General features: G+C 35.1%; 2 protein-coding genes across 3 annotated transcripts; one reads left to right on the forward strand and one right to left on the reverse strand.

The window, feature by feature from the left end:
• Positions 1-989: 989 nt before the first annotated feature.
• LOC132617540 (COP9 signalosome complex subunit 6a-like) lies at positions 990-7,892 on the forward strand. The gene is made up of 9 exons (XM_060332558.1): positions 990-1,370; positions 3,390-3,478; positions 4,946-5,039; positions 5,292-5,353; positions 5,451-5,529; positions 5,681-5,773; positions 6,081-6,181; positions 6,436-6,491; positions 7,490-7,892. Exons 1-9 carry the CDS (start codon positions 1,097-1,099, stop codon positions 7,569-7,571), a joined length of 930 nt encoding a protein of 309 aa, XP_060188541.1. The 5' UTR covers positions 990-1,096; the 3' UTR covers positions 7,572-7,892.
• Positions 7,893-9,214: 1,322 nt separating this feature from the next.
• Positions 9,215-14,479, reverse strand: LOC132618602 (F-box protein At-B). Of its 2 annotated transcripts, XM_060333633.1 has the most exons (5): positions 14,291-14,479; positions 12,868-13,133; positions 11,735-11,943; positions 10,950-11,040; positions 9,215-10,808 (listed from the first exon to the last, which is right to left on the reverse strand). In XM_060333633.1, exons 2-5 carry the CDS (start codon positions 13,102-13,104, stop codon positions 9,486-9,488), a joined length of 1,860 nt encoding a protein of 619 aa, XP_060189616.1. In that variant the 5' UTR covers positions 13,105-13,133; positions 14,291-14,479; the 3' UTR covers positions 9,215-9,485. The 2 variants fall into 2 exon arrangements, with proteins under 2 accessions (XP_060189616.1, XP_060189617.1); XM_060333634.1 differs by lacking the exons at positions 12,868-13,133; positions 14,291-14,479 and adding an exon at positions 12,534-12,826.
• Between the last annotated feature and the right edge of the window lie 7,797 nt (positions 14,480-22,276).

Here is a 22,276-nt window from a genome sequence, read left to right on the forward strand (position 1 = left end):
CAAAAATTATAAGTCCCCATAGGAGATTAATCGTGGCTAGGAGTAGGCATTAGATATTCAGTTCGGTATTTCTAGAGTTCGGGTTCGGTAATACGGTAATTGGTAGTTGAAAGTAAATACCAAATACCGAACCGAAAAAGTTCGGTTCAGTAATTCGGTAATCGGTACATCAAATTTCGATTCAGTATGGTATTCGGTAATACCGTATTGAAGTTGGAATCAACTGAATTAAAATTTTAATATCGTTCCTTCAATTATTTAGGTTTTTTGATGTGGAGGCACAATATAATAAAAGATTAACAACTAAAAAGACATTAAGAAAAGCTAATTGACACAACTAAAAGACATCTAGAAAATTAAATTAGAAAAGGCTAGAAGATAATTCAAATGCGACTACTAAATGGATTATACAAGAACTGCAGATAACAGCAGCACTGGTTACATGCCCCTATTTTACCACTTTATTTTTAGTCACTCAAGTACTCATATAACATAGTCATATACAATCGGTCATAGCTCATAGGGACTAAGGATTCTCTGGCTCACTATTGATGGTCCTGTTAGATATATATGGGTTATAATTAGGGTTGAACTCTTTATTCAACAGATAATTCGGTATTCGATAAATATCAAACACCAAATGGTATTAATATCTCATACCAAATCCGAACCCAAATATCATAATTCTAAAATTTTACTCTCGAATACCGTACCAAACACAGGAACTAAGGATTCTTTGGCTGACTATTGATGGTCCTGTTAGATATATGAGTTATAATTAGGGGTGAACTCTTTATTCAATAGATAATTCGGTATTCGATAAATATCAAATACTAAATGGTATTAATATCTCATACCAATACCGTACCGAATACTAAATTAACAAAATTTTCTGTTCGATTAGGGAAACAATTTTATTCCCTTTTCTCATCTCCCCTTTTTTTCTACTTTTTTTTTAAGTGTTACTACATAAATTATAAATAGCCTAGGGAAATATTAAAATTAAAGCCCACGACAGAGAACTGAAAACTCACCTTCGTTCTCCAATATATATATATATATATTCGCCGAGAGAGAGAGAGAGTTAACGGCGATAATGGCGTCATCGTCAAGCAGTGGCTTGACATTCAAGCTTCATCCATTAGTAATACTCAACATATCAGATCACTACACACGTGTCAAATCCCAGTCTCAGCCTCCTTCATCCAACGGTGCAGATTCACCTTCCGTACCGCCACCTAGGGTTTTCGGTTGTGTTATCGGTGTACAAAGTGGCCGTACTGTTGAGATCTTCAACAGTTTTGAACTGTTATATGATTCCGTTACTCACTCTCTTGACCGTGCTTTTCTCGAAAAAAAACAGGAACTCTGTAAGTTTTTTTTTTTTCTCTCGCAGTTAAAATTCATTATTCTAGGTTTAGAAAATCGTTAATTTGATTTGAAAGGAAAATTATTTAGTATTAGAATGCATATAAATGAGCTCTGTAAGTATTCTTTTCGCTCGTTTAAATTTTAGGAAAATTACGGTCTATGTCTGTTTTTGAGAATATTTACAGCCACGTAGCCAATACGTTGAGTTTGTTACCTGATTTAGCTCATATTTTGTGTGTAAACACCTTTTATACACTTTATACAAGGTTGATACGTTATGTATATAATTTCAGTGTTAGAAAAGTCGTTATTTTGATTTTAGAAGGGAAATTATTCAGTATTAGAATGATTTAGGGCGTAAATAGAGCATATTAATGATATATTGTCCATATAATGACTTGAATTAGTTTGAGATTGAAGTTTATATCCTTTCATGAGTTTAACTCACACTGTCAATATGAAAAAATAAATAAAAAAATCTGTCGCTATAATAGTTTAACCTGTTGTAGCATGTTAGTTGTCTTATTTTGCAAGGTAGCAACTTATGCTTAAGATTGACAATTGCCTGTAACAGGCTTTTGATAACTTGATAGTTAAAATTCGTCATTCTAGTTTTCAAACATCGTTTATTTGATTTTAAAGGGCGAATTATTCAGTATTAGAATGATATAGGGCGTAAATAGAGCATATTATGATCTATTATAATCGAATTAGTTTGAGATTGAAATTTTCATATTCTTTCATGAGTTTAACTTACAAACAACTCTCTCGACCGCACTTTACTTGAAAATAAGCAGGAGCGCTGTTAGGTTTTTTTCTTCTTTTGCCCTTATCCTTCGATTTTAGTATTACCTGTTGTTTCTTTTGCTTTATTTGTTGTTGTTGCTGTTCTTTTCTTCACTGTTTTCAGCGTTGCTTCTTCATTACTGTATTTGCTTTACATAATTGATTTTTGATATGCTTTACTTGAGCCGAGGGTATGTTGTTGTTGTTGACCTTAAAATTTATATTTCCGGTGTTAGAAAATCGTAAATTTGATTTTAGAAGGGAAATTATTCGGTATTAGAATGATATGGGCGTGAATAGAGCATATAAATGATCTATCATCCATATAATGGCTCGAATTAGTTTGAGATTGAAGTTTATATCCTTTCATGAACTTTACTTATATAAACTATGTTTTCCTGGAAAAGAAGCAGGAGTTCTATTAGTTTCTCCTTTGCCCTTGAAATTCATCATTCGAGTTTTAGAAAATCGTTATTAGTTTTTAGGTTATCGCATTATTTTGAGGTTGTTGTTACTGTTCCTTTTTCTGAATGCTATGTAATGATATTCGTTATTATTAGCTATGTCGGCTTTACTTCTGTATTTTATTCCTTAAAATTGCTTTGTTATGCGTTACTTGAGCCGAGGGTCTTTCAGAAACAACCTCTCTACCTCCACGAGGTAGGGGTAAGATCTGGGTACACCCTCCCCAGACTAAACGTGTTGGATTACAGTGGGTATGTTGTTGTTGTTGTAGAAGAATGATGTGGGCGTGAATAGAGCATATAAATGATCTATTATCCATATAGCAACTCGAATTAGTTTGGGATTGAAATTTATATCCTATCATGAGTTTAACTTACATACACTGTCAATAGAAATTTGTTTTACATCATTTAGTTGTTTAACCTGTTGTAGCTGGTTAGTTATCTCATTTTGCAAAGTACCAACTCATGTTTAAGATTGACAATTGCCTGTGGCTGGTTTTTAATGACTTGATAGTTAAAACTTTATTTACACTTTGTGTGTGTGTAAAAGTTAAAGAGGATTTATCATGAATTGGCACTATTTTTAATGTAGTTTTCACTTTTAATTTATTTATTATGATGATGGTATGATATGAGGTTAAATAAAGAACTGAAGATTCATATAACCGACCGCAACTTGTTTGGGACTGAGGTGGTGGTGTTGTTGTTCTATATATATAAGTTAAGCTTGTATGTCATAGTACTAATGTTGGGAATTTTGTGCAGATAAGAAGGTTTTCCCTAACTTTTATGTACTGGGATGGTATTCATCGGGGAGTGATGCAGAAGAATCGGATATGCATATTCACAAAGCTGTGAGTTCTTATCATCTCCGAAAACTTGTCTTTGAGTGTCCTATTGAGTTCTTTTTGTTTTCAATCTTGTTTTTCACTTTCTGTTCTTTTTGCTTGTTTATTAAGAAGAGAAAGATAGAACCTAAGCTAACTCCTATTGTAACTTTTATCGTGTGCGGAAGAGAGGATGGTTATGTGGAAAAAGGGAAAATTTGACTATAAATTTTATAGAATGATGCTATTCATGAAGTTAATACTAATGTTTAGACTTTAGTAGTAAAAATTGTGTATTTGAAGAAAACAAATGGCTGCATTTTCAATAAACACGTGTTAGGTAGAGCTGAAGCAAAAGTTGTAAATAGGAGGTGGAGAATTGGGTACGACAACAAGCATGTGTTACATATATACCTATATGTTTTTTTTTTAAAATATCGAGTCGTATTCTCTGTCTGTTCTTGTGCAAATGGTTTTAGTATAACGGTGAAGAAGAGGTGCTGATGTCCGTGTCATAAATTTAGTACTGGAAAACTATCACAAGAGGATCAGTTTATACAGATGCCTCAGCATTATACTCACTATGGGGATGATTTGATCATATATCTTTGAACATGAGAGTTACTTTTTTTCTTTTTTTTTTTAATTTGCTCGTAAACTTTATACTCTTGGTGCCTTTCATTTGTGTTTTCCTGGGTAACTAGTATCCACCATAGAAAACATTTGTGTGTTATAAGCACCACCAGGGTGAAGGTTAAACTAGTCAAGGAAGAATGATTATGATAACTAGAATTTTGGGGACTTGACTGGAGTTCTGTGATTCTGTCAGCTGATTTTGCTCCCTGAAGCAGCACTTATTTGGCCTTAAGAACTGCTTCATGCCAAGTTGATAAGCCAGCCTTGGCCTTAACAACTGAGGCAAATTGCATGTCTTCTTATGGCACGTCAAAAGAGCTAGATGTACGATGTATGCTGTGTGTCTAAAACATATTTATTTCAACTCTTATTTGCTCTTGGGAAACACCCATGTCCAAATTTAAATCGTTCGGAGTCATTAACATCTACCTGTTATTCTGGGATAGCTTCCTTTCCTGTTGAAACATGAAGACTTCCACAAAACCAGATTGTTCAAATATTGTACCATTTCATCCAGAAAAAAAGAACCAGTTGTTCAATTTTGGGGTGGTAGATATTGAAGTTCTTGTCTCATTTATGCTTGCTGCATAAAAGAGAAGAAAAATGTTGTTGATGTTTCATGGTCTTAATCATTATTTGGTGGAGTAGGGCTGTTGTAACATGTCCTTTTCTTGTGGAAGTAGTTTTATTTTGGGGAGTGGGGATGGGAATGTGCCAGTCAAGGCCCATGATTCAAGTATTACTTTATTTGGAGATGATAAATTTGCTTGTCTTTCTAGTAGATCTTATTTCTTTCCCTAGTTATTGACCATCCATAATGAGAATATTTTGACCTAATTACATATTCCTTTGTATCAGTTGATGGATATCAATGAAAGTCCCGTGTACGTGCTTCTCAATCCTTCCATCAATCATGCACAGAAGGACCTGCCACTCACTATCTATGAAAGTGGTAATATGACCATTGCTCTACGATGAATATCTGAAATCAATGTATCAACTTTAATTGGCAGAAATTTGTCTTGTTGTCCCTGTTAGAAGTATTTATTAACATCATTTAGCTGCAGCCTTTTAAATTTGTCCTGTCAAAGTTCTTATACTATTTTGTGGATTGGGTTCTTCTGCTGCAACACTCTAATTTTTGTGAAATAAGTTCTTTTGGTTTTCTAATGTTTTTATTTTGAAACTGTTTATTGGTACCAAGAGTTGCATGTCATTGATGGCATCCCACAGCTTATTTTTGTCCAAGCAAGCTACCAGATAGAGGTACATTCTTATCAATATTTGTTGTCCTTTCAACATAGTTCTTGGGAGCACCTTAATCAAATCCTTTTTGTTTTTCAAATATCCCATTGCTTGCTAGACTGTTGAAGCTGAACGGATTTCTGTTGATCATGTTGCTCATCTTAAACCATCTGATGGAGGTTCTGCTGCAACTCAGTGTAAGCACTGCTAACTTATAACTTTTTTTGCAATTCCAAGCTTGCAACAGTGCTTATCAAAACTAGAATCATCTGCTATGTATCTTCTTCACTTTCCCCGATAATTGTACTGGCAGAGCTTGTCTAGGACTTACATGTTCTGTTTTTACAGTGGCTGCCCACCTCACTGGCATACATAGTGCCATTAAGATGCTGAATAGCAGAATCAGAGTGCTACATCACTATCTGCTTGCAATGCAAAAAGGTATCTAGAACCTGTTGGAACTTGAAGTTACATTTAAATTGATTGTGAAGGAAGTGCTTTAACAGGGGACTCGCCTAATCCTGATAAAATTTTATTCTACAACCTGACTATATGTAAAGTTTGCCCTAGAAGGACTGGTGAGTCCAGATGCTTGATAGTCTTAGAAACTGTATGAGTGAAGGGGATTGTCTTTTTCCCGTGACATTTCTGCTCCTCAAATGTTAGCCTCATGAGTTTCTTCAATTCTCCACATGAAATAGGGCAGTTTGACCCAAGGATTTTAATGTTGTAGTTGCTGTGGATGCAGGTGACATCCCTTGTGAGAATTCGCTTTTGAGGCAGGTCTCTAGTCTGTTAAGAAGATTACCAGCTATCGAGTCGGAGAAATTTAAAGATGATTTCTTGATGGTAAGTGCATCTCGAGCTTATTCTATAGAGCTGCAGATACATACGTGTGTGTGTGTGTCTTCACTAGAGTTTACTGGGCGGCTTCTTATTGGTTCTGCGATAAGTTTTTCAAGATCTTTAAATGATGACTACTAGTTTGAGTATTGACTGCAAATTGCTTATAAGAGAGATCCTATATTAGTTGTAGTGCACCTAGTATATTTTGAATGCTTTTCTGGTTCTATCATTATAATTTGTTCTTTCTTTTGATGCAGGAGTATAATGACACATTATTAGTTAGTTACCTCGCCATGTTCACCAACTGCTCTAGGTATGATGTTTGAGGCTTCTACAGTTTTTATTTTTATTTTATTTGACCTTCATGATAAGCTCTTTTGTGATTTGGTAAAAGTAGCTCAACTAGCTTCTAACATTAACTTTTCCATCCCTCCTTTCTGCTTTGTCCTTACTCATTTTCATTCGTGATATATTTTCCAGTGTAGTGTAGTTTTTAGGACTAACGTGGACCCAACAGGGGATGGAAGAATAAATTCCATCAGAGTTAGTTGTTGTCTTACCTTATAAATAAAGAATAAAATTCATCAGACGTATTTAATTGGGGCTGCTGATATACTGAGAGGTATGAAGCAGTGAGGTGATGCTCATACACCTATGGGCTTTCTCTTCTTTACAGATAGTTTTATGTTGCTTGAACTCTTCAAAAATACCACTAGTGTGTGTCTGATCCTCCAAAGTTATGCATCTTCTGAGCATCCGACACGGGTTTGGCAACAACTTTTGAAGGGTCCAAGCAACATTGATTTTATGTTCATATCATGGGGATCTTGAAAAGACTAAGAAATTGATGAGGTCAATAGGCAGCTTTATCTTTCCAAATGAGCTCTTCTATCATGCAGGGGCGAATCTACCCATTAAAAATGGGTCAGGTGAACACATGGTCACCCGACTAAACTCGGTATATTATGTATATAATCCTTAAAATATATCTAATATTAACTGAAAAAATGCATGGTTAAACTAGACTGAGTGGAGCACTGGTTAGTTTTTGGGTTTAATCCCTTAAGGTTGTGGGATTGAACCCTACTAAATGCAGTTTTGTGTCTTTTTTTTCAAAAAAAAAAAAATCAAGGTGAACTCATCCTCTTGAAATTCTGGATTCGCCTCAGCTATCATGTCAAGAGTGTTGCATGTTACCATTCTCAACGAAAAAGTCATGTCAAGAGTGTTTATTAGTAAAAGTCATCAGTATTAAATAGGACTACAAGTCTGGAAATCTGAGATTTGTTTTATTTTCTTTGGTGGTTGCAGTACAATGAACGAGCTTGTTGACAAATTCAACACTGCATATGACAGGCATAGTAGGAGGGGCGGACGAACTGCTTTTATTTGAAAGTTTTTTTTTTTTTTTTTTGTTTTTTTGGTAGGAAAAGGTTTTTATATTACTACTAAATAGTCATTACATTGCTGATGTTGATATTGCCTATTTTGGCAAGGATATTACAAGTACTAAGAGGATCCTTAGGACTACAAGTTGATCAATTTCTGCCTTTGAAGATCCTTCCTTTGCCAAAATGTGGGCTACGTTGTTGCCTTCCCGGAAACTATGCCGGATCTGGGGATTCCCAAGTTCCTTCAGCCAAGACCTGCGTATTGTATTGAGGAACATTGTTTTGTCGTAGTAAATTAATTACCTCAGTGGAATCTGCTTCAATTGCCAATGAGCGTAAATGCTTTTGCAGTAGAGCATATAGTTCCATGTATGTGTGATTGAGACCCATACATCTTTGGTAGAAACCCATAATCAATAAACCACGATCATCCTGTATGATGCCTCCTACTCCTATATCGGTATTGTTATTAAAGGAACCATCAACATTGAGTTTGAAGGATCCCCTTGGAGGAGGAAACCACTTAACATGAATGGTATGAGCAATGGGGTTATTAATTAAAGGAGAGTTTTGAAGTCCAGATATATTCGATGACGCATCGACATTTTTATATGGGACTAAATCTGGTGGTATTGTTGAAGATGTTATAGTTCCTGTTTAACCACAGGTGCCATAAAGCAAAAAGGAAATAAAGTTTCCCACTCAAGGAGACTTTTAGTCATGATAGGATTAGCATTTTTAATGTCAAGCAACCAGTGAGAGTGGGTTGGCTGTTAAGCAGGATATGGGTAATTATTGCAAAAAATTGTAGCAATCAGACATTCCAAAATGATATGTTTAGAATGATTCAATATCATTCATAAAAATGTATAACAAATTGGGAGGAGTAATGTGGAGCCTGTCTAAGAAAATATTAGTGGGCAGCCGATGGGAGCATTGTCAAAGAAAATATTTGGTTTTATTAAGTCCTAAGCTTCCAAATCCAACAACCATAATCATTGTTGATAGGGACTTGCTCAATTTTTTTCATGATATTATTCGGAAACGAGAAGGAACAATCACTAACAGCTTGTTTGGATGGTTGTTATCTATTGTATTGTATTGTATTGTATTGTGTTGTTTGTTTAAATACACTGTTTGTTTTGGTTGTTACTTAAATTTTATTGTATCGTATCGTATCGTTAAACCCATCATTACGTAATGGCGAAAAGTTTAATTTTTTATAACGACCGATTTGGTGTTATCGTGTCGTTACCTTATTTATTTTTTCTCATTTTATCTTTACTTATTATCTTATAATCACATTTTATCCTTTATCATACATTTTTATGATAGCTCTACGTTGTACCCTAATTTTCTCGCAGGTTTATCCTTCAAATTGTTGATGTCTAACATTATGTAACAACGGGAAACGATGAAACCTTGTATTCATCAAAACAATATGATATAAATACGAAACAATACGTAATAACCATCCAAAACAAAGTTTAAAGTTCCATTGATTATGAATTCTAATATCCTCCACCTTCATATTAAGATCCTTCTCGTGAATGGAGCCCTCAATTAGCGATCTTAAGTTATTAGGTCCAGTGTGACATGTACTAATAATCAGTTAACCTTAAAATATACAAGTAAACAATTTACGTCAAAATAAGCCTTTTATCGCAGAAATCTTGCATTTAAAGGAAGATTATTCGATCATGTCTTCACCCATACTTGAAGTGAACTAGGTCATAAAGGAACAAAACTGGCTAAAATATATAACCCCTGCCACTAACTTATGCTACTCAGTTACAGAAGTACCTAATTTACATGTTACAACAATGTATAAAGGAACTTGTATAACGGAACTTAGCCCGGCCAGCCCTTGAGATAGCAAAGAGGAGGTCTATCTTGATTTGTAGAGCTTTTTTAAACTAATGCAAACAAGCCAAAATATCGTGAAACTGCCAGCCATCATGGCACCCGAATTGGCAGCCCTCAAAACACACAACCAGCCAGGGTCGCACATTGCATATTGTGGAGAAATCGTCTCTTTTATTGACTAAGAGAGATCTAACACCAAGCCAGCGCAAACCACGGAAAGAAGACTTGTGCAGAAGTAGCATTACCGAATCATCAGACAGACTTCGACAGTTATAAAGATCAAGTCTTTGCAGTAGACTACATTTATAGCTTGGTCTATCCACCAACATCTTCACTGCAGCATCAGTCACATGAAAGCAGTACCTTAGAGATAAATCAGTTAATGCTTTAGCAGCAGATGCAATGGTAAAGATAGCTGCATCAGATATTCCGGGCATGTGACCGACATCCAACATTGATAATGTCTTGCAAATTTTCCCCTCCCCATGAAATAAAAACTCAATTCCTTTGTCAGTTACTCTCTTACAGCCTCTGATGCACAACTGCGCAATGGGTGAGTTTCCTCTACCAAGAATAGCAAGCCCCTTATCAGTGATATCAGCTTCTGCTAAGTTTAGCTTTGTGAGTGTAGTGAGACTTGATATGTAGTAGAGACAGGGGTCTGCAATGCTTCTGCACCCACTTGTGTCAAGCACCTCCAAGTTACTAAATGAGGACAATTCCTCCATGGCTTCACTAGTTAGAAGCCTGCACGATAACAACCTTAATTCAATTAGGGACCTTGCAACTCCTCTCATATTATGGAACGCCAAGTCTGATAGTAGAGATGAGTTCGACACTTCAAATTTCTTCAGATTCTGGCACGAGTGCAGAATTGATGAAAACCCAGCTTCAGTAACCTTGGTGAACCCGCCATGTTTCACTGATTCCAACCCTCCACAACCTTCAGACAGAAGGAACATGCCCATATTGTCCACTCTCTTAAATGAAGTGTGAAACAAATATACTTGACTTCGAACAATTGAGAGGGTAATCAAATGCTGGCAGACCTCCAGAGACTGTAGTCCAATGTTGGTCAAGTCCGATTGTATCGATGGCTCTCTACGAGGTCTGTCTTCAAGATCCAGCTCTACCAAAAGAGGAAGAGAATTCACAACTGCGATGAGAAGGTCATCTGATATAACGTCCAAGACAAGAGATAAGCTTAGCAATTTGAACCAAGGGTTATCCCTGATCTTATCTATCCAGAGGATAGAGGAATGTGAATCTGCTTGCTGTAACTTCAAATTTTTGATACTCTTGGGCAGAAATAATTCAAGAGATCGTAAATCAAATACATCATTGAAGGTCCCTCGGATTTTTATGGACAGCGACTGCAGGAAAGAAAAGAGCTCATAAAAATGACCATCAAAGGAAAAACTCTTCCCTTCTAAGAGTAATAAGCTTGAAGAGGCATCGTGGACAATTTGAAGAAGAAAGAGAGGAGAAATACGTGAAAGATGAGATTACTTTACCTCTAACAAGGAAATCTTTTGGAGCATTTCTGTGAGTTTACTTTTGAAATGTTCTGGTGCTTCACACCCAGAGAATTCTATAAGCAAGGACCTGATTCAGAAAAAGAAAAAGGGGAAAGAATAAAACATACATTGGAAACAAATCCAGGGATAAATGACAAGAGTATGAAAGCAACATATTGTTGGTGTAACCACAATGGACTTTATATCTCCACCTTCAGAAGATGGAACAGTCAAGATATTAAGCTAACACAGTTCGCAGTTCGCTTTTGAAGGTGGAGATATAGAGTGAAATTAATTGAATGCCAAGTGCAAAAGCTAACACAGTTCGCAGTTTTCAACTCAAACAGCCTAAAGAAGTTCAGATACCATCAAGGGTCAACAAAGAAAACATTCAAATTCAGCAGATAAATGAATTGGTTCACAAGTTTTTGAAACTGGTAATGTTGATTTGCACTCCACAAGTTATTTGAATTAACATATCTGCTTCAGATATATCGGGAAAAAAATTACAAATCAACAAGTTGAAATGTAATGGCTCGAGTGAACTATTAGAACTAAATAAAATCCATTTATGCAGAGAGAATTTCAGGATAATAATGTCTGAAAATTCAACAATGGAGGCGATTGACGCCTTCTAAGCCCTGACTAAATGATTGCAGCCACTTGTAAAGCTCTTACCATCAAACATATGAAACCATAAACCAATGAAGCATTTCATAACAATTACCAATATATGTCAATTGTTGAAAGTAGCAAACATAAAGTTTGACATGGGAGAATACCTTAAGTTGGGGCACCTTTCTCCAATTGCACAGAGAATGTCATAAGACAGAGAAGAACATTTGAGCAAACTCAAATCTATGATATGTTCATGGAGGATATTGATAATGGAGGAATCATTCTTCATTTGGAGGCAATCGATAGTTAAACTCTTGGCTCCTTGGAACCTACGCACAACATGTCTTAGAGACACTTCATCAAGAGAACGTTCCTGTAAATCAGAGATACTAGTATTAAAAGTTCATCCCAGAAGTAGAAATTGCATTAGCAGGCTAAAGATGGTCAACAGAGAGTCAATTGTGCCTCAATCCCAATTTATATACATTCTCTGTACACATTCTACTCTATTCAAAAACCAGAGAATTCAGTATTCACCAGACTATTTTACCATGAATGTGTGGACCGGCTACTCTTGCAATGCCCACGTAGGCATTACCAAAGTGAAGCCCAGGAAATGCCTCCAGCAGTCTTAGCTAGTATACTAGTAAAGCATACATAAAATAAGTCGATCTAAATCAACCAGCAACGAACTCTGAATAATTCTCGGTGCCAAAGCAATCTCAAGACAATCAATCAATCAACTTATACCTCAATCCTAAACTTAATGGAGTCAACTATTTAAGTCCTGGGGATCCATTCCATTCTATGCACACTCATCTCATTTCGTAAATAATCACTCAGTTGCAATACGCCAACATGGATGTGGTATCTCATTAACGCATTTTATCTAGAGAAAATTTCATAAATAGCTACAGTTTAGAGCGTAATAACGAAACATAGCTACAGTCGCGCATACATTACCTATACTTTAGAGTTGTATTAGCGCATAAAATCGTGCTGGATTAGCTGAAATCGCGGGTATCAGCGCATACTATATAGCACATGCAGTTGTGCTGATTAGCTGAAATCGCACGAAACAGCTATATCAACGCATACTGTATCAGCGCATACAGTTAAGCATGTGTATTATGTGTATTTGCTACAAAACCCAAAATGCAGCTACGTTTCGTAATTTTTTAAAAAACTATAGCTACGCCTCGTAAATACAGTCTAAATGTTTGTCAATTCTACTTCAGTATCTACACCAATAAAATTAGAGCATTCAACTACCAAAAAAAAAAAAAGTTAGACTTACAGAGAGATCGAGAGAGGAAAGAGAAGAAACAAGCGGCGTGACAGCGGAATGGAAGGTTCTAGAAACACACGTGGCAGTGCAAAGAGATTCCAAATCCAATTTGTGCAGTACATGACTTATTATATGTTCTGGAAGTTTCTCAATTGACACCTCAAAATCGCCATTGGAGTTTCCTCCTCCTTCTACTTCTTCTTCAATACGGTGTCGTTTGTTGATATCACTGGTAGTTGGATCCATGATTGAAAGCAGATATCAAAACCTAATTCCTTTTTTCCAGCAAAAAGGTTGAGTTGATACAATTGTTTCAACAAATAAGGAACAAAAACAGGAAATTTTCATAAACAACTATAGTTTATAAAAAGTTTCATAAATAGCTATAGTTTATAGCGTAATTACAAGATGCACCTATTTACAAAATGTAGCTACAGTTGTTTGTCGCATAAGGAGGAAGAGTTGTATCAACCATGTAACACCTAGGCTGGTGAGCTGAAAAATCTGCATGAAAAGTTGTATGGGCGCAGAAATATAATAGTTATGTTTCGTAATTTTTTGAAATTATACCACATTTCATGAATATAACCTAAATATTTGTCACGTCCCGTCATTTTTTCATATTTATAGTTTGCATTTTATTGAATGTGATTTATTTGCACTAATAAAACATCTCTATGTGAGTATCATTTCCCCATCAACTTTCCCAACTACAAGTGCTCGTTTGGTCACCGGGTAGTTCTCATTTTTTTTTTCTCCGAAAATTGTTGGACATAGAATTATTATAATTTTTCCTAATTCAAAAAGCTTCGAAAACTGTTTTCACAATTTTCACTTCAATTCACTCACAAAAATTGAAAAATAAATCCAATTTTTAAATATCATTTTCAACTTGAAAACAAATATATTTTTTTTAATTCAAATTTCACAATTTTTATGTTAAAAACTCTCCTCCCCATTCTCTGATGTATTTTTCCTTTTTTTTATGGCGAATCAAATGAAGCAAAAAGAATTTAAAAGAAAATATTCATTCATTTAAAAGAAAATATTCATTCATAAAATTTAATATGTAATAAACATTTAGGAGTTGTTTGGTAGGAGGGATATGATGATATTATTAGTCCATGGGATTGGAATTATTTGAAAGTGCTTTCTGGTTACTGAACACGTGATGAATGTATACTTGTGGTATATAGTACTTAAACAGTTAGAAACAGTTTAAAAGAAAAAAATTATTTATGAAATTTAAGCTACTCACAAGCACCTTAAGTTTACTTTGCTATGTTTTTCTATTAAACTTTGAAGATTACTATTTGGCAGTAACAATTCATGAATTGAACACATATATATGCTCAATTGGTCTTCCAGAAGGCTTAAAATTGCTTTAATACACTCATCTGCAGATTAATATAGAATGTTGTAAAAATAGTACCTTATGGAGAAGAGAATCAGCTTGAAGCGTGTCAAAGACGTTGTTCTTAAGGATATTTCACCACACAGTGAATAAGATAATTAGGTATATCTCTTGGGATTCAACAAGCTCATCCAATTATAAACTAACAAGCTCATCCAATTATAAATTAGGAACAGAAATAGCAAAAACTCACAAAAGAAAACTCGTCATATTAGAAGAGACAGGGAAAAGAAAAAATTACTTGGAAGAATTCTAGTAGTATATATCAATCTCCAAAATAGTATCTTGTATATATAGGTGTTACTCAACAGTCTAACGGTTTTTTTTTTTTTTTTTTGTAAGTAAATTGATTTCATTACCAAAGTGAATAACGTAACAAGACAGGAAAGAAGTATTTTTGGACATCAAGCCTCAACAACCTCCTCGCAAAATAACAACAATGCAAGCTAACGACTAGTTTTTTATGTTTTGGTAACTAAACTGATTTCATTACCGAAGTGAACAATGTAATTGGACAAGAAAAGGAGTATTGCTGGACATCAAGCCCCACCAACCTCCTCGCATAATAACAATAATGCAAGCTAGCAACTAAATATTTTATTTTGGTAACTTAACTGATTTCATTATCAAAGTGAACAATGTAACGGCCTTAAATACTCTTAAACTATTAGAATTAGTACAAAATGCCCTTCATCCACCTTTCTGCCCCAAATACCCCCGCCGTTAATCTATAGGGTCTAAAATGCCCTTATTTCTAATGGCCTACGTCTAATTAAAAAATCAATAATCAATTAACACGTGATATCACTTGATTGGCCTAATTTTGGGTCCCACAATTTTCAAAAAAAAAAAAAAACCCTCCCCCCCCCCCCCCCCCCTCTTTTGACCTACTTCTCCTTTCTCTTCCATTTCTAGTTTTCTTCCTCCCAATCAACCCCCACCCTCCTCCTTCACTTTGCATAGAATCTTTTTGAAAAAATGTTCTCCATTGTTTTTTTAATAAGTGAAAATAGCTTCGAAAAAAATATATATTAAAAATAATATTAATAAATTAGAAAGCATTTCAATGAATTTTTTTAGTAAAAAGTAGTAATAATACTCCCTCTGTCCCAAAAGGATTGTCCTCCTTTCCTTTTTAGTCTGTCCCAAGAAGATTGTCTCTTTTCTATATTTAGAAACAATTTAACTTTATGAGATGATTTACAGCCACACAAATATCTAAAGCTTATTTTGAACCACACATTTCAAAAGTCTTCCTTTATTTCTTAAACTTCGTGCCAAGTCAAAACAGGACAATCTTTTTGGAACGGAAGGAGTAATATTTAAGTTTTTCTATTACTGTTTATTATTACTGATGCTTTTTCATCTCTCTTTGAGCCGGGGTCTATCAAAACAGTGTTGTACTAATAATTAAGTGTTAGTTTGATGAAAAACGTATTTTAATGTTTATTTTCCATAACTTCCATCTTACCAAACAAGCCCCTAATTTCTTCTTGGAATCTCCTTCTAGTGCTCCACTATCGATGGAATGATTTATTACACCTTAACCCAACAATTTGGTAAATAGTTACTTAATCCAACTCTGTTTCGAAAGACTTTTAATTTTGCTTAGCAACCATGTCAGGTACGATATTTCAATTAATTTGTGACAAATTTCCTATTTTGTTTCACCTATCAAATATTCTTATTACCAATCAACCCCCACCCTCCTCCTTCACCTCGATTGGGAGGAAGAAGACTAAAAATGGAAGAGAGAGGAGAAGTGGGTCAAAGGGGGTTGGGTGGGCTGGTGAGTGGGGGAGGGGTGGGGGAGATTAGGCCAATCAGGTGATGCCGCGTGTTAATTAATTATTAATTTTTTATTAAATGTGGGCCGTTAGAAATATGGGCATTTTAGACCCCATAGGTTAACGGGGGGAGGGGGGGTATTTGGGGGCGGAAAGGTGAATGGAGAGCATTTTTATACCAATTTTAATAGTTTAAGGGTATTTTAGGCCATTTTTCCGAAAGCAGTATTGTTGGACATCAAGCCCCAACAACCTCCTAGCAAAATAACAACAATGCAAGCTAACGGTTTTGACTCCATTAAGGTAAGATAAATTAATTTACTGAATAATAACAATATTATTAGATACAAAAAGTTTTTCCAAATCAATAACGGCCAGATAAATTATGCGGAAACTTTTATCATGCTAAAAATAGAACATCAAACTTACTCATTTATAGTGAAATAGGGGGATCTTTTATCACGTACGTTATTTATCTTAGCTGCAGAATGTCTTTCTAGGGCTTTGAATGCACTTTATAAGAAGGATAATCTCAAAGAATATGGAATGCCAAAGTGGATCCCATCTGTGAATCACTTAGCCTACACTGATTTGACGCTATTATATTTGCCTATGCAAGTAACTATTCACTAAAGCTGGTGATGGAAAATTTGGCAAGTTATGAGAAAGTGAGTTGACAAAAGATCAACAAGTCCAAAAGTGTTGTTTTTTTGTAGCATCAAATTTCTCAAAGACTGGTTGATCAGGTTATCATAGTAACTAACATTCCAAGGAAAGACTTTCCCTTTAACTTATCTGGGTATTCCAGTATATTATAGCAAGAGGCAGAATATTTTCTATGAGGAACTATCAGATAAGGTGTAGAACAGATTAAGCTCATGGACTGGTAAATTGTTATCTATTAGAGGGAGGACGACTTTGATTAAACATGTTCTTCAAAGTATGTTTATTCATCTTTATCAGCTTATGATGCCCCTGCTGGATTCAATAGGAAATTCTAGTAGACATTGGGCCACATGGACTGTACTATGTCACCCACATGAAGCATGAGGAATGGGGTTTAAAGGTTCACAAGATATGTCTAAAGCTTTATTTGCTAAGCTCTGGTGGAAAATGAGAACTAAAGAATCAATATGGAAGAGCTACATGAGCAACAAATACCTGAAAAAGCATCATGTTGTGGCAGCTCAAACTATGACAAACACCTACAGTTAGAAGAAAATGCTCAAATGCCGAGAAGAAGTGGAGAATGATATTTAATGAATGATCAAGCAAGGTAATTCTTTCTTCTGGCGGGACAACTGGACAGTATTGAGAGTACTATACCATACTACCCCACCAAACTTTGATAGTGGTATTAGTCAAGGAGGTAGCTGAGGAAGAATAATGGAATTAACAAGCATTGAGAGGGCTGCTCCCTCAGGATTTGGTAGAATATATCTTGCAAAATATATTTGTCCACCTACAGAAACTAAGGAATCAGACAAACTAATTTTTAGAAATGAAGCTAGGGAAAAAATCATTGTTGGTTCTGCATTTCAAATAATGAGGCAGAGAAAGGAAAACACTAATGTTTACAAGTTCATGTGGATCAAAGGTATGCCTATTAAGATTTTATTTTCTATGTGGAGATTATGGAAATCTAAATTACCTTTAGATGACACTTTGAAGAAGTGGGCAATTCCCACTTAGGTGTTATTGTTGTGAAGATCTGAAAGTACAAGATGTATCTCATGTATTTATACATCCCCCTGTAGCCCAATATGTATGGAAGTACTTTCGTAGGTCAGTAGTATTGAGAACTTACATCCTACTCAATTGATTAATCTGTGGTGGGAAACACCTGCTCAACATCATGTGAGGTACATTTTTCAAGTTGTACATTCTATTATTGTTTGGGAACTGTGGAAAAGGAGGAACACAGTTAGACATGGAGGAAAAGACTCCGCTACAAAGTTGATCTATCAGATAATGCATACCTTGGTTCTATTTATAAAGGTGAGAAGAAAGAACTTTAAATATGCACCATATAAATGGAAGCTTTATATGGATATAATCTTATAGTTACGGTTACCAAAGTCATTTGGAAACCAACTGATTCTGGATGGGCTAAGGCAAACACTAATGGGGCATCAAGAGGAAACTCAAGAAGAAGCTCTTAGGGATTTTGTGTGTGAGATTCTAATGAGAATATTATCCAGGCACAGGGTAAGGAGATTGAGGGAGTTTCCCGTACTAACACTCAAGCTGAAGTTATGGCAATTCTAGAGGCTTTAAGGTATATAGAGACTTTGCAAGTTGCTAGAATTCTGATTTTCTATTGCTTAAAAATAGTGTGGAAAGAGTATGGGAAGTGCCCTGACAGATTATCACTATAGTAGAGGAGATATGGATGCTTATGATGGAAGACAGTGATTATGGCTCACATTCTCAGGGAAGGAAACAAACTAGCTAATTATCTAGCTAATTTGGCACTTGATGAGGGAATAGTTTTAGCAAGTAACTTTCAGAAGCTAAATTCTCAAGGCAGGAGGATAGTGAATACTGACAAATTAGAGGAACCACATTTTAGAATTAGACCATGCAGAAGATGCGAAGGAAATGTGGGAAAGGAGAAAAAGGAAGTCATCATGTTCAAATCCCTTAGGAAGAGAACAATGAGGAATTGTTTTCAACTAACAGTTTCCTTTTTTTTTTTTTTTTTTCTTACAGGTATAAATAACAAGGAATATGCACAAAAGACAGTACAAGAGTGGACTTTACACATGAAACATTGGCAATGGAGAAATATGATTGGGAATAGCAATAATAGTAGAAAGCAGAACCAATACATGATAGTTATACAAAATGAAATACATAAATTTTGGGAATACTTTAAATCAATTGAGGGTTGGACTTTGTGTGGTATTAGTGTCAATTGATGCTCATCCTATTGTCCAACTTTCAATTGAAATCAAGGTGAATCCAAAACATTAGAAATCTACCATGAAGTGTAATATGATTCACAGGTCATTGCATGAGAGAAAACAAGATAAAGTAACACCAAGAAGCTGCAAATTTTAACTGAGATCTATGAAACGATTCATGACAGTTTGGTGTCTTATCGAGAAGTCAACTCGTAATCACTCAACACAACTTCAGATCGATAAGCTACAACACAGAACTATGCATAGAAACTAACAACAAAAGGAGTATACATATCAGGGTTTCATGTCAAGAATAGAGGTTTGAGGTGAAATCATAATCGTGAGGATTCATGCAACACAGTTCAAGTACAAGCAGATACAACACAACACTCAACAAGAATAACGAAGAAATCAACAAAGAGGTAATGAATATTTACATTCGCCAGGCGAACCAACAAGATATATGCAACAACAAGAACAAAAATGAAGCTCCTTTTTGTAATGTTTCCGGAAGAAAACAACAACATAATCAAAGGGTAGTTGAGTTTTTGATCTTCACCGACATGGAGGTGCAAGAAACAGACATTATAAATAGGGTTTCCAAATTCGAAAAAGGGTCAAATATACCCTTCGTTATACTTTGGATCCAAATATACCCCTACAGTTATACTTTGGGTCCAAATATACCCCTACAGTTATACTTTGGGTCCAAATATACCCCTTCTCTGTTAAAATTGTCTAAGGTGGACACCAGATATGATGTGGCATTGACAACTCAGTGAGGTGGACATCACGTGGCATGCCACCTCACCACTCCAACCCATTTGCCCTTCTTCCCCTTCTTCTTCCACCACTACCATCTCCTCCCCCTCCACAACCTTTACCACCATTAGCACCACCACACCACCATCTCCACCTTTACTCCCTCTGCCTGCAGCAACCCTAATCGCAAATGTAGCTGCTGCGGCTATTCATGTTAATGTATTCACACTAGTAATTACATATTACTCCCAACAGATTGTTAGCCTTAGAAAATGGAAGGATGTAAAATGTTAATTTCATTTCACCTGATGCTAGATGATTATAAATTTGAGTACCCTTTTCCGGTAGAGATTTTCTTTGACATCATATTTTCTTTTGATTGAATGTTTGCCTAGACAAATTAGAGCTTCACAATCTAAACCAGAACGTAATATCTAAAATATGTATACTCCATTTGCTAGGTTGAACACAATTCTTTAATTCATATTACATTGACGAAATTAAGTATTTTCAGTCTGAAGGAAAAAACAGGACTTAAATACTATTAAAGCCACTAGAAATCAATTTTGCTTCTTACAACAATTTATCATATAAACTATTTTAGGTGCAGTGAGTGACTTAGGGTTGCTGTAGGCAGAGGGAGTGAAGGTGGAGATGGAAGTGTGGTGGTGCTAATGGTGGTAAAGGTTGTGGAGGGGGAAGAGATGGTAGTGGTGGAAGAAAAAGGGGAAGAGGGGTAAATGGGTTGGGGTGGTAAGGTGGCATGCCACGTGGTATCCACTTCACTGAGTTGTCAATGCCACATCATATCTAGTGTCCATCTTGGACAATTTTAACGAATGAAGGGTATATTTGGACCCAAAGTATAACTGTAGGGGTATATTTGGACCCAAAATATAACGAAGGGTATATTTAATCCTTTTCTGATATTACAGGGGTATATTTGACCCTTTTCTGTTCCAAATTTGATTTGTTGTTTCTATTTCCTTATTTTCCTTTTGTTTTTCATTTGGACCCGGGTTTGGGCCTACCGGACCCAGATTGGGCTGGTCGGACCATTTCTACATTTCATTTGAATAAATAAAATGTCCATTGCGCGATCTTAACTTTAAAAGAATAAATTATTCTTAATGATTGCAGGAGATGGGAAACTCGATCATCGAGGGGAGGTAAACCAAATAGCCGACTTATTAGCCAAAAATGGTGCTAAGATGTTATATATTCATAATGTATATTTAGTAGTCCCCATATGTTTGTTTCATTAGGAAATCTTTTTGTTCAAATAATTAGTGATGACTGTAGTTATTCCCTTAAACAAACTGGTGTTAGTGCTACTAATGTTGTCCACTTTTGTAATGATTCACATATAATATTATCTTTTATTACACGAAAAATCTTTGCTCATGAACATGCCATGTATAATGCAATTTTAGATGACTTGCATGTCATAGATGAATAGGGTAATAATTAAAAGAAAATTACTAGCTACAGCGTCAGAATATACCAAAAATTGTATTCACTTCTCTAAATTGAAACCCTCTTTATGCATTTATTATTTGTTCTTATTCAAAAGACACTTTGGACTCTAATTTTGTTTAAATAATAATCAAAATTCTCAAACAGTCGACTTTATCTTCAGTTTCGAACTAATTTTTCATTAAGCTTTAGCAGTATCATCATTTTCGATTACCAGTAGCCTTAAATTACAACATCTTCCGCCATATCATATGGAGCAGTATATAAATCAATATCTATTTATTAGATCCAAGATGAAATTATAATTTTCTTTCCCTACTTGTCCAGTCCCAACTAATTTCCAGAATTGAAATCTAATCTATTATTTTTAGTTTCAGGATTATTCAGATGCATGCTCTCTATAAAAAAATAACTCCATGTCAAGGATTCGAATTCAAGATATCTGATTAAAGATGAAAATATATTTACTGCTCCACGTTTTAGTAGTAATTATTGCAAGTTTTTACTAATGATTTCCACGATGTGGGGCAATAAATTCATGACCCATAGTAAAAATATTTGACTAGCTCTAGCTTTTTCCAGAAATTTTTACTACAGTAAAGTTGTTTCATCTAATCGCTTATGTGTTAGCTAATAGTTTTCAGGTCTTGTATCAGAAGTCAAGAACAAAGAAATATTAAAAGATTCTAAAAGTCACGAGTTGGTTATTTAGATCAAGGTTAGAAAAGAGAGAGGGAAAAAGAGGATTAATTAAGACTAATAAAAATAATTTCCATATTCATACTACTTTAGAGGTTAACAGTGAACTAAAGCTATAAATGTGTTGGCCACCACCACACATGTCTTTTTCTTTTACCCAAAATTATGACCTTCCTTAGCCCCTAATACAAGCTGTAATTATTCTTAATTCTTAACGATGCGTCCCTTTTCCTAAATTTTATCTTTTCCCGCGCTTAATTCATTATTATTATAAAGAGAGACTTTCAAATAAAAGTAAAAGGGCTATTTGTATGATACTTCAATGGTATAGAATACTATTTGGTGAATTTAAAATTTTTAGAATATGGATGCAC

The sequence above is a fragment of the Lycium barbarum genome, chromosome 11 (assembly GCF_019175385.1).
Source record: "Lycium barbarum isolate Lr01 chromosome 11, ASM1917538v2, whole genome shotgun sequence".
Classification (NCBI taxonomy): Eukaryota; Viridiplantae; Streptophyta; class Magnoliopsida; order Solanales; family Solanaceae; genus Lycium; species Lycium barbarum.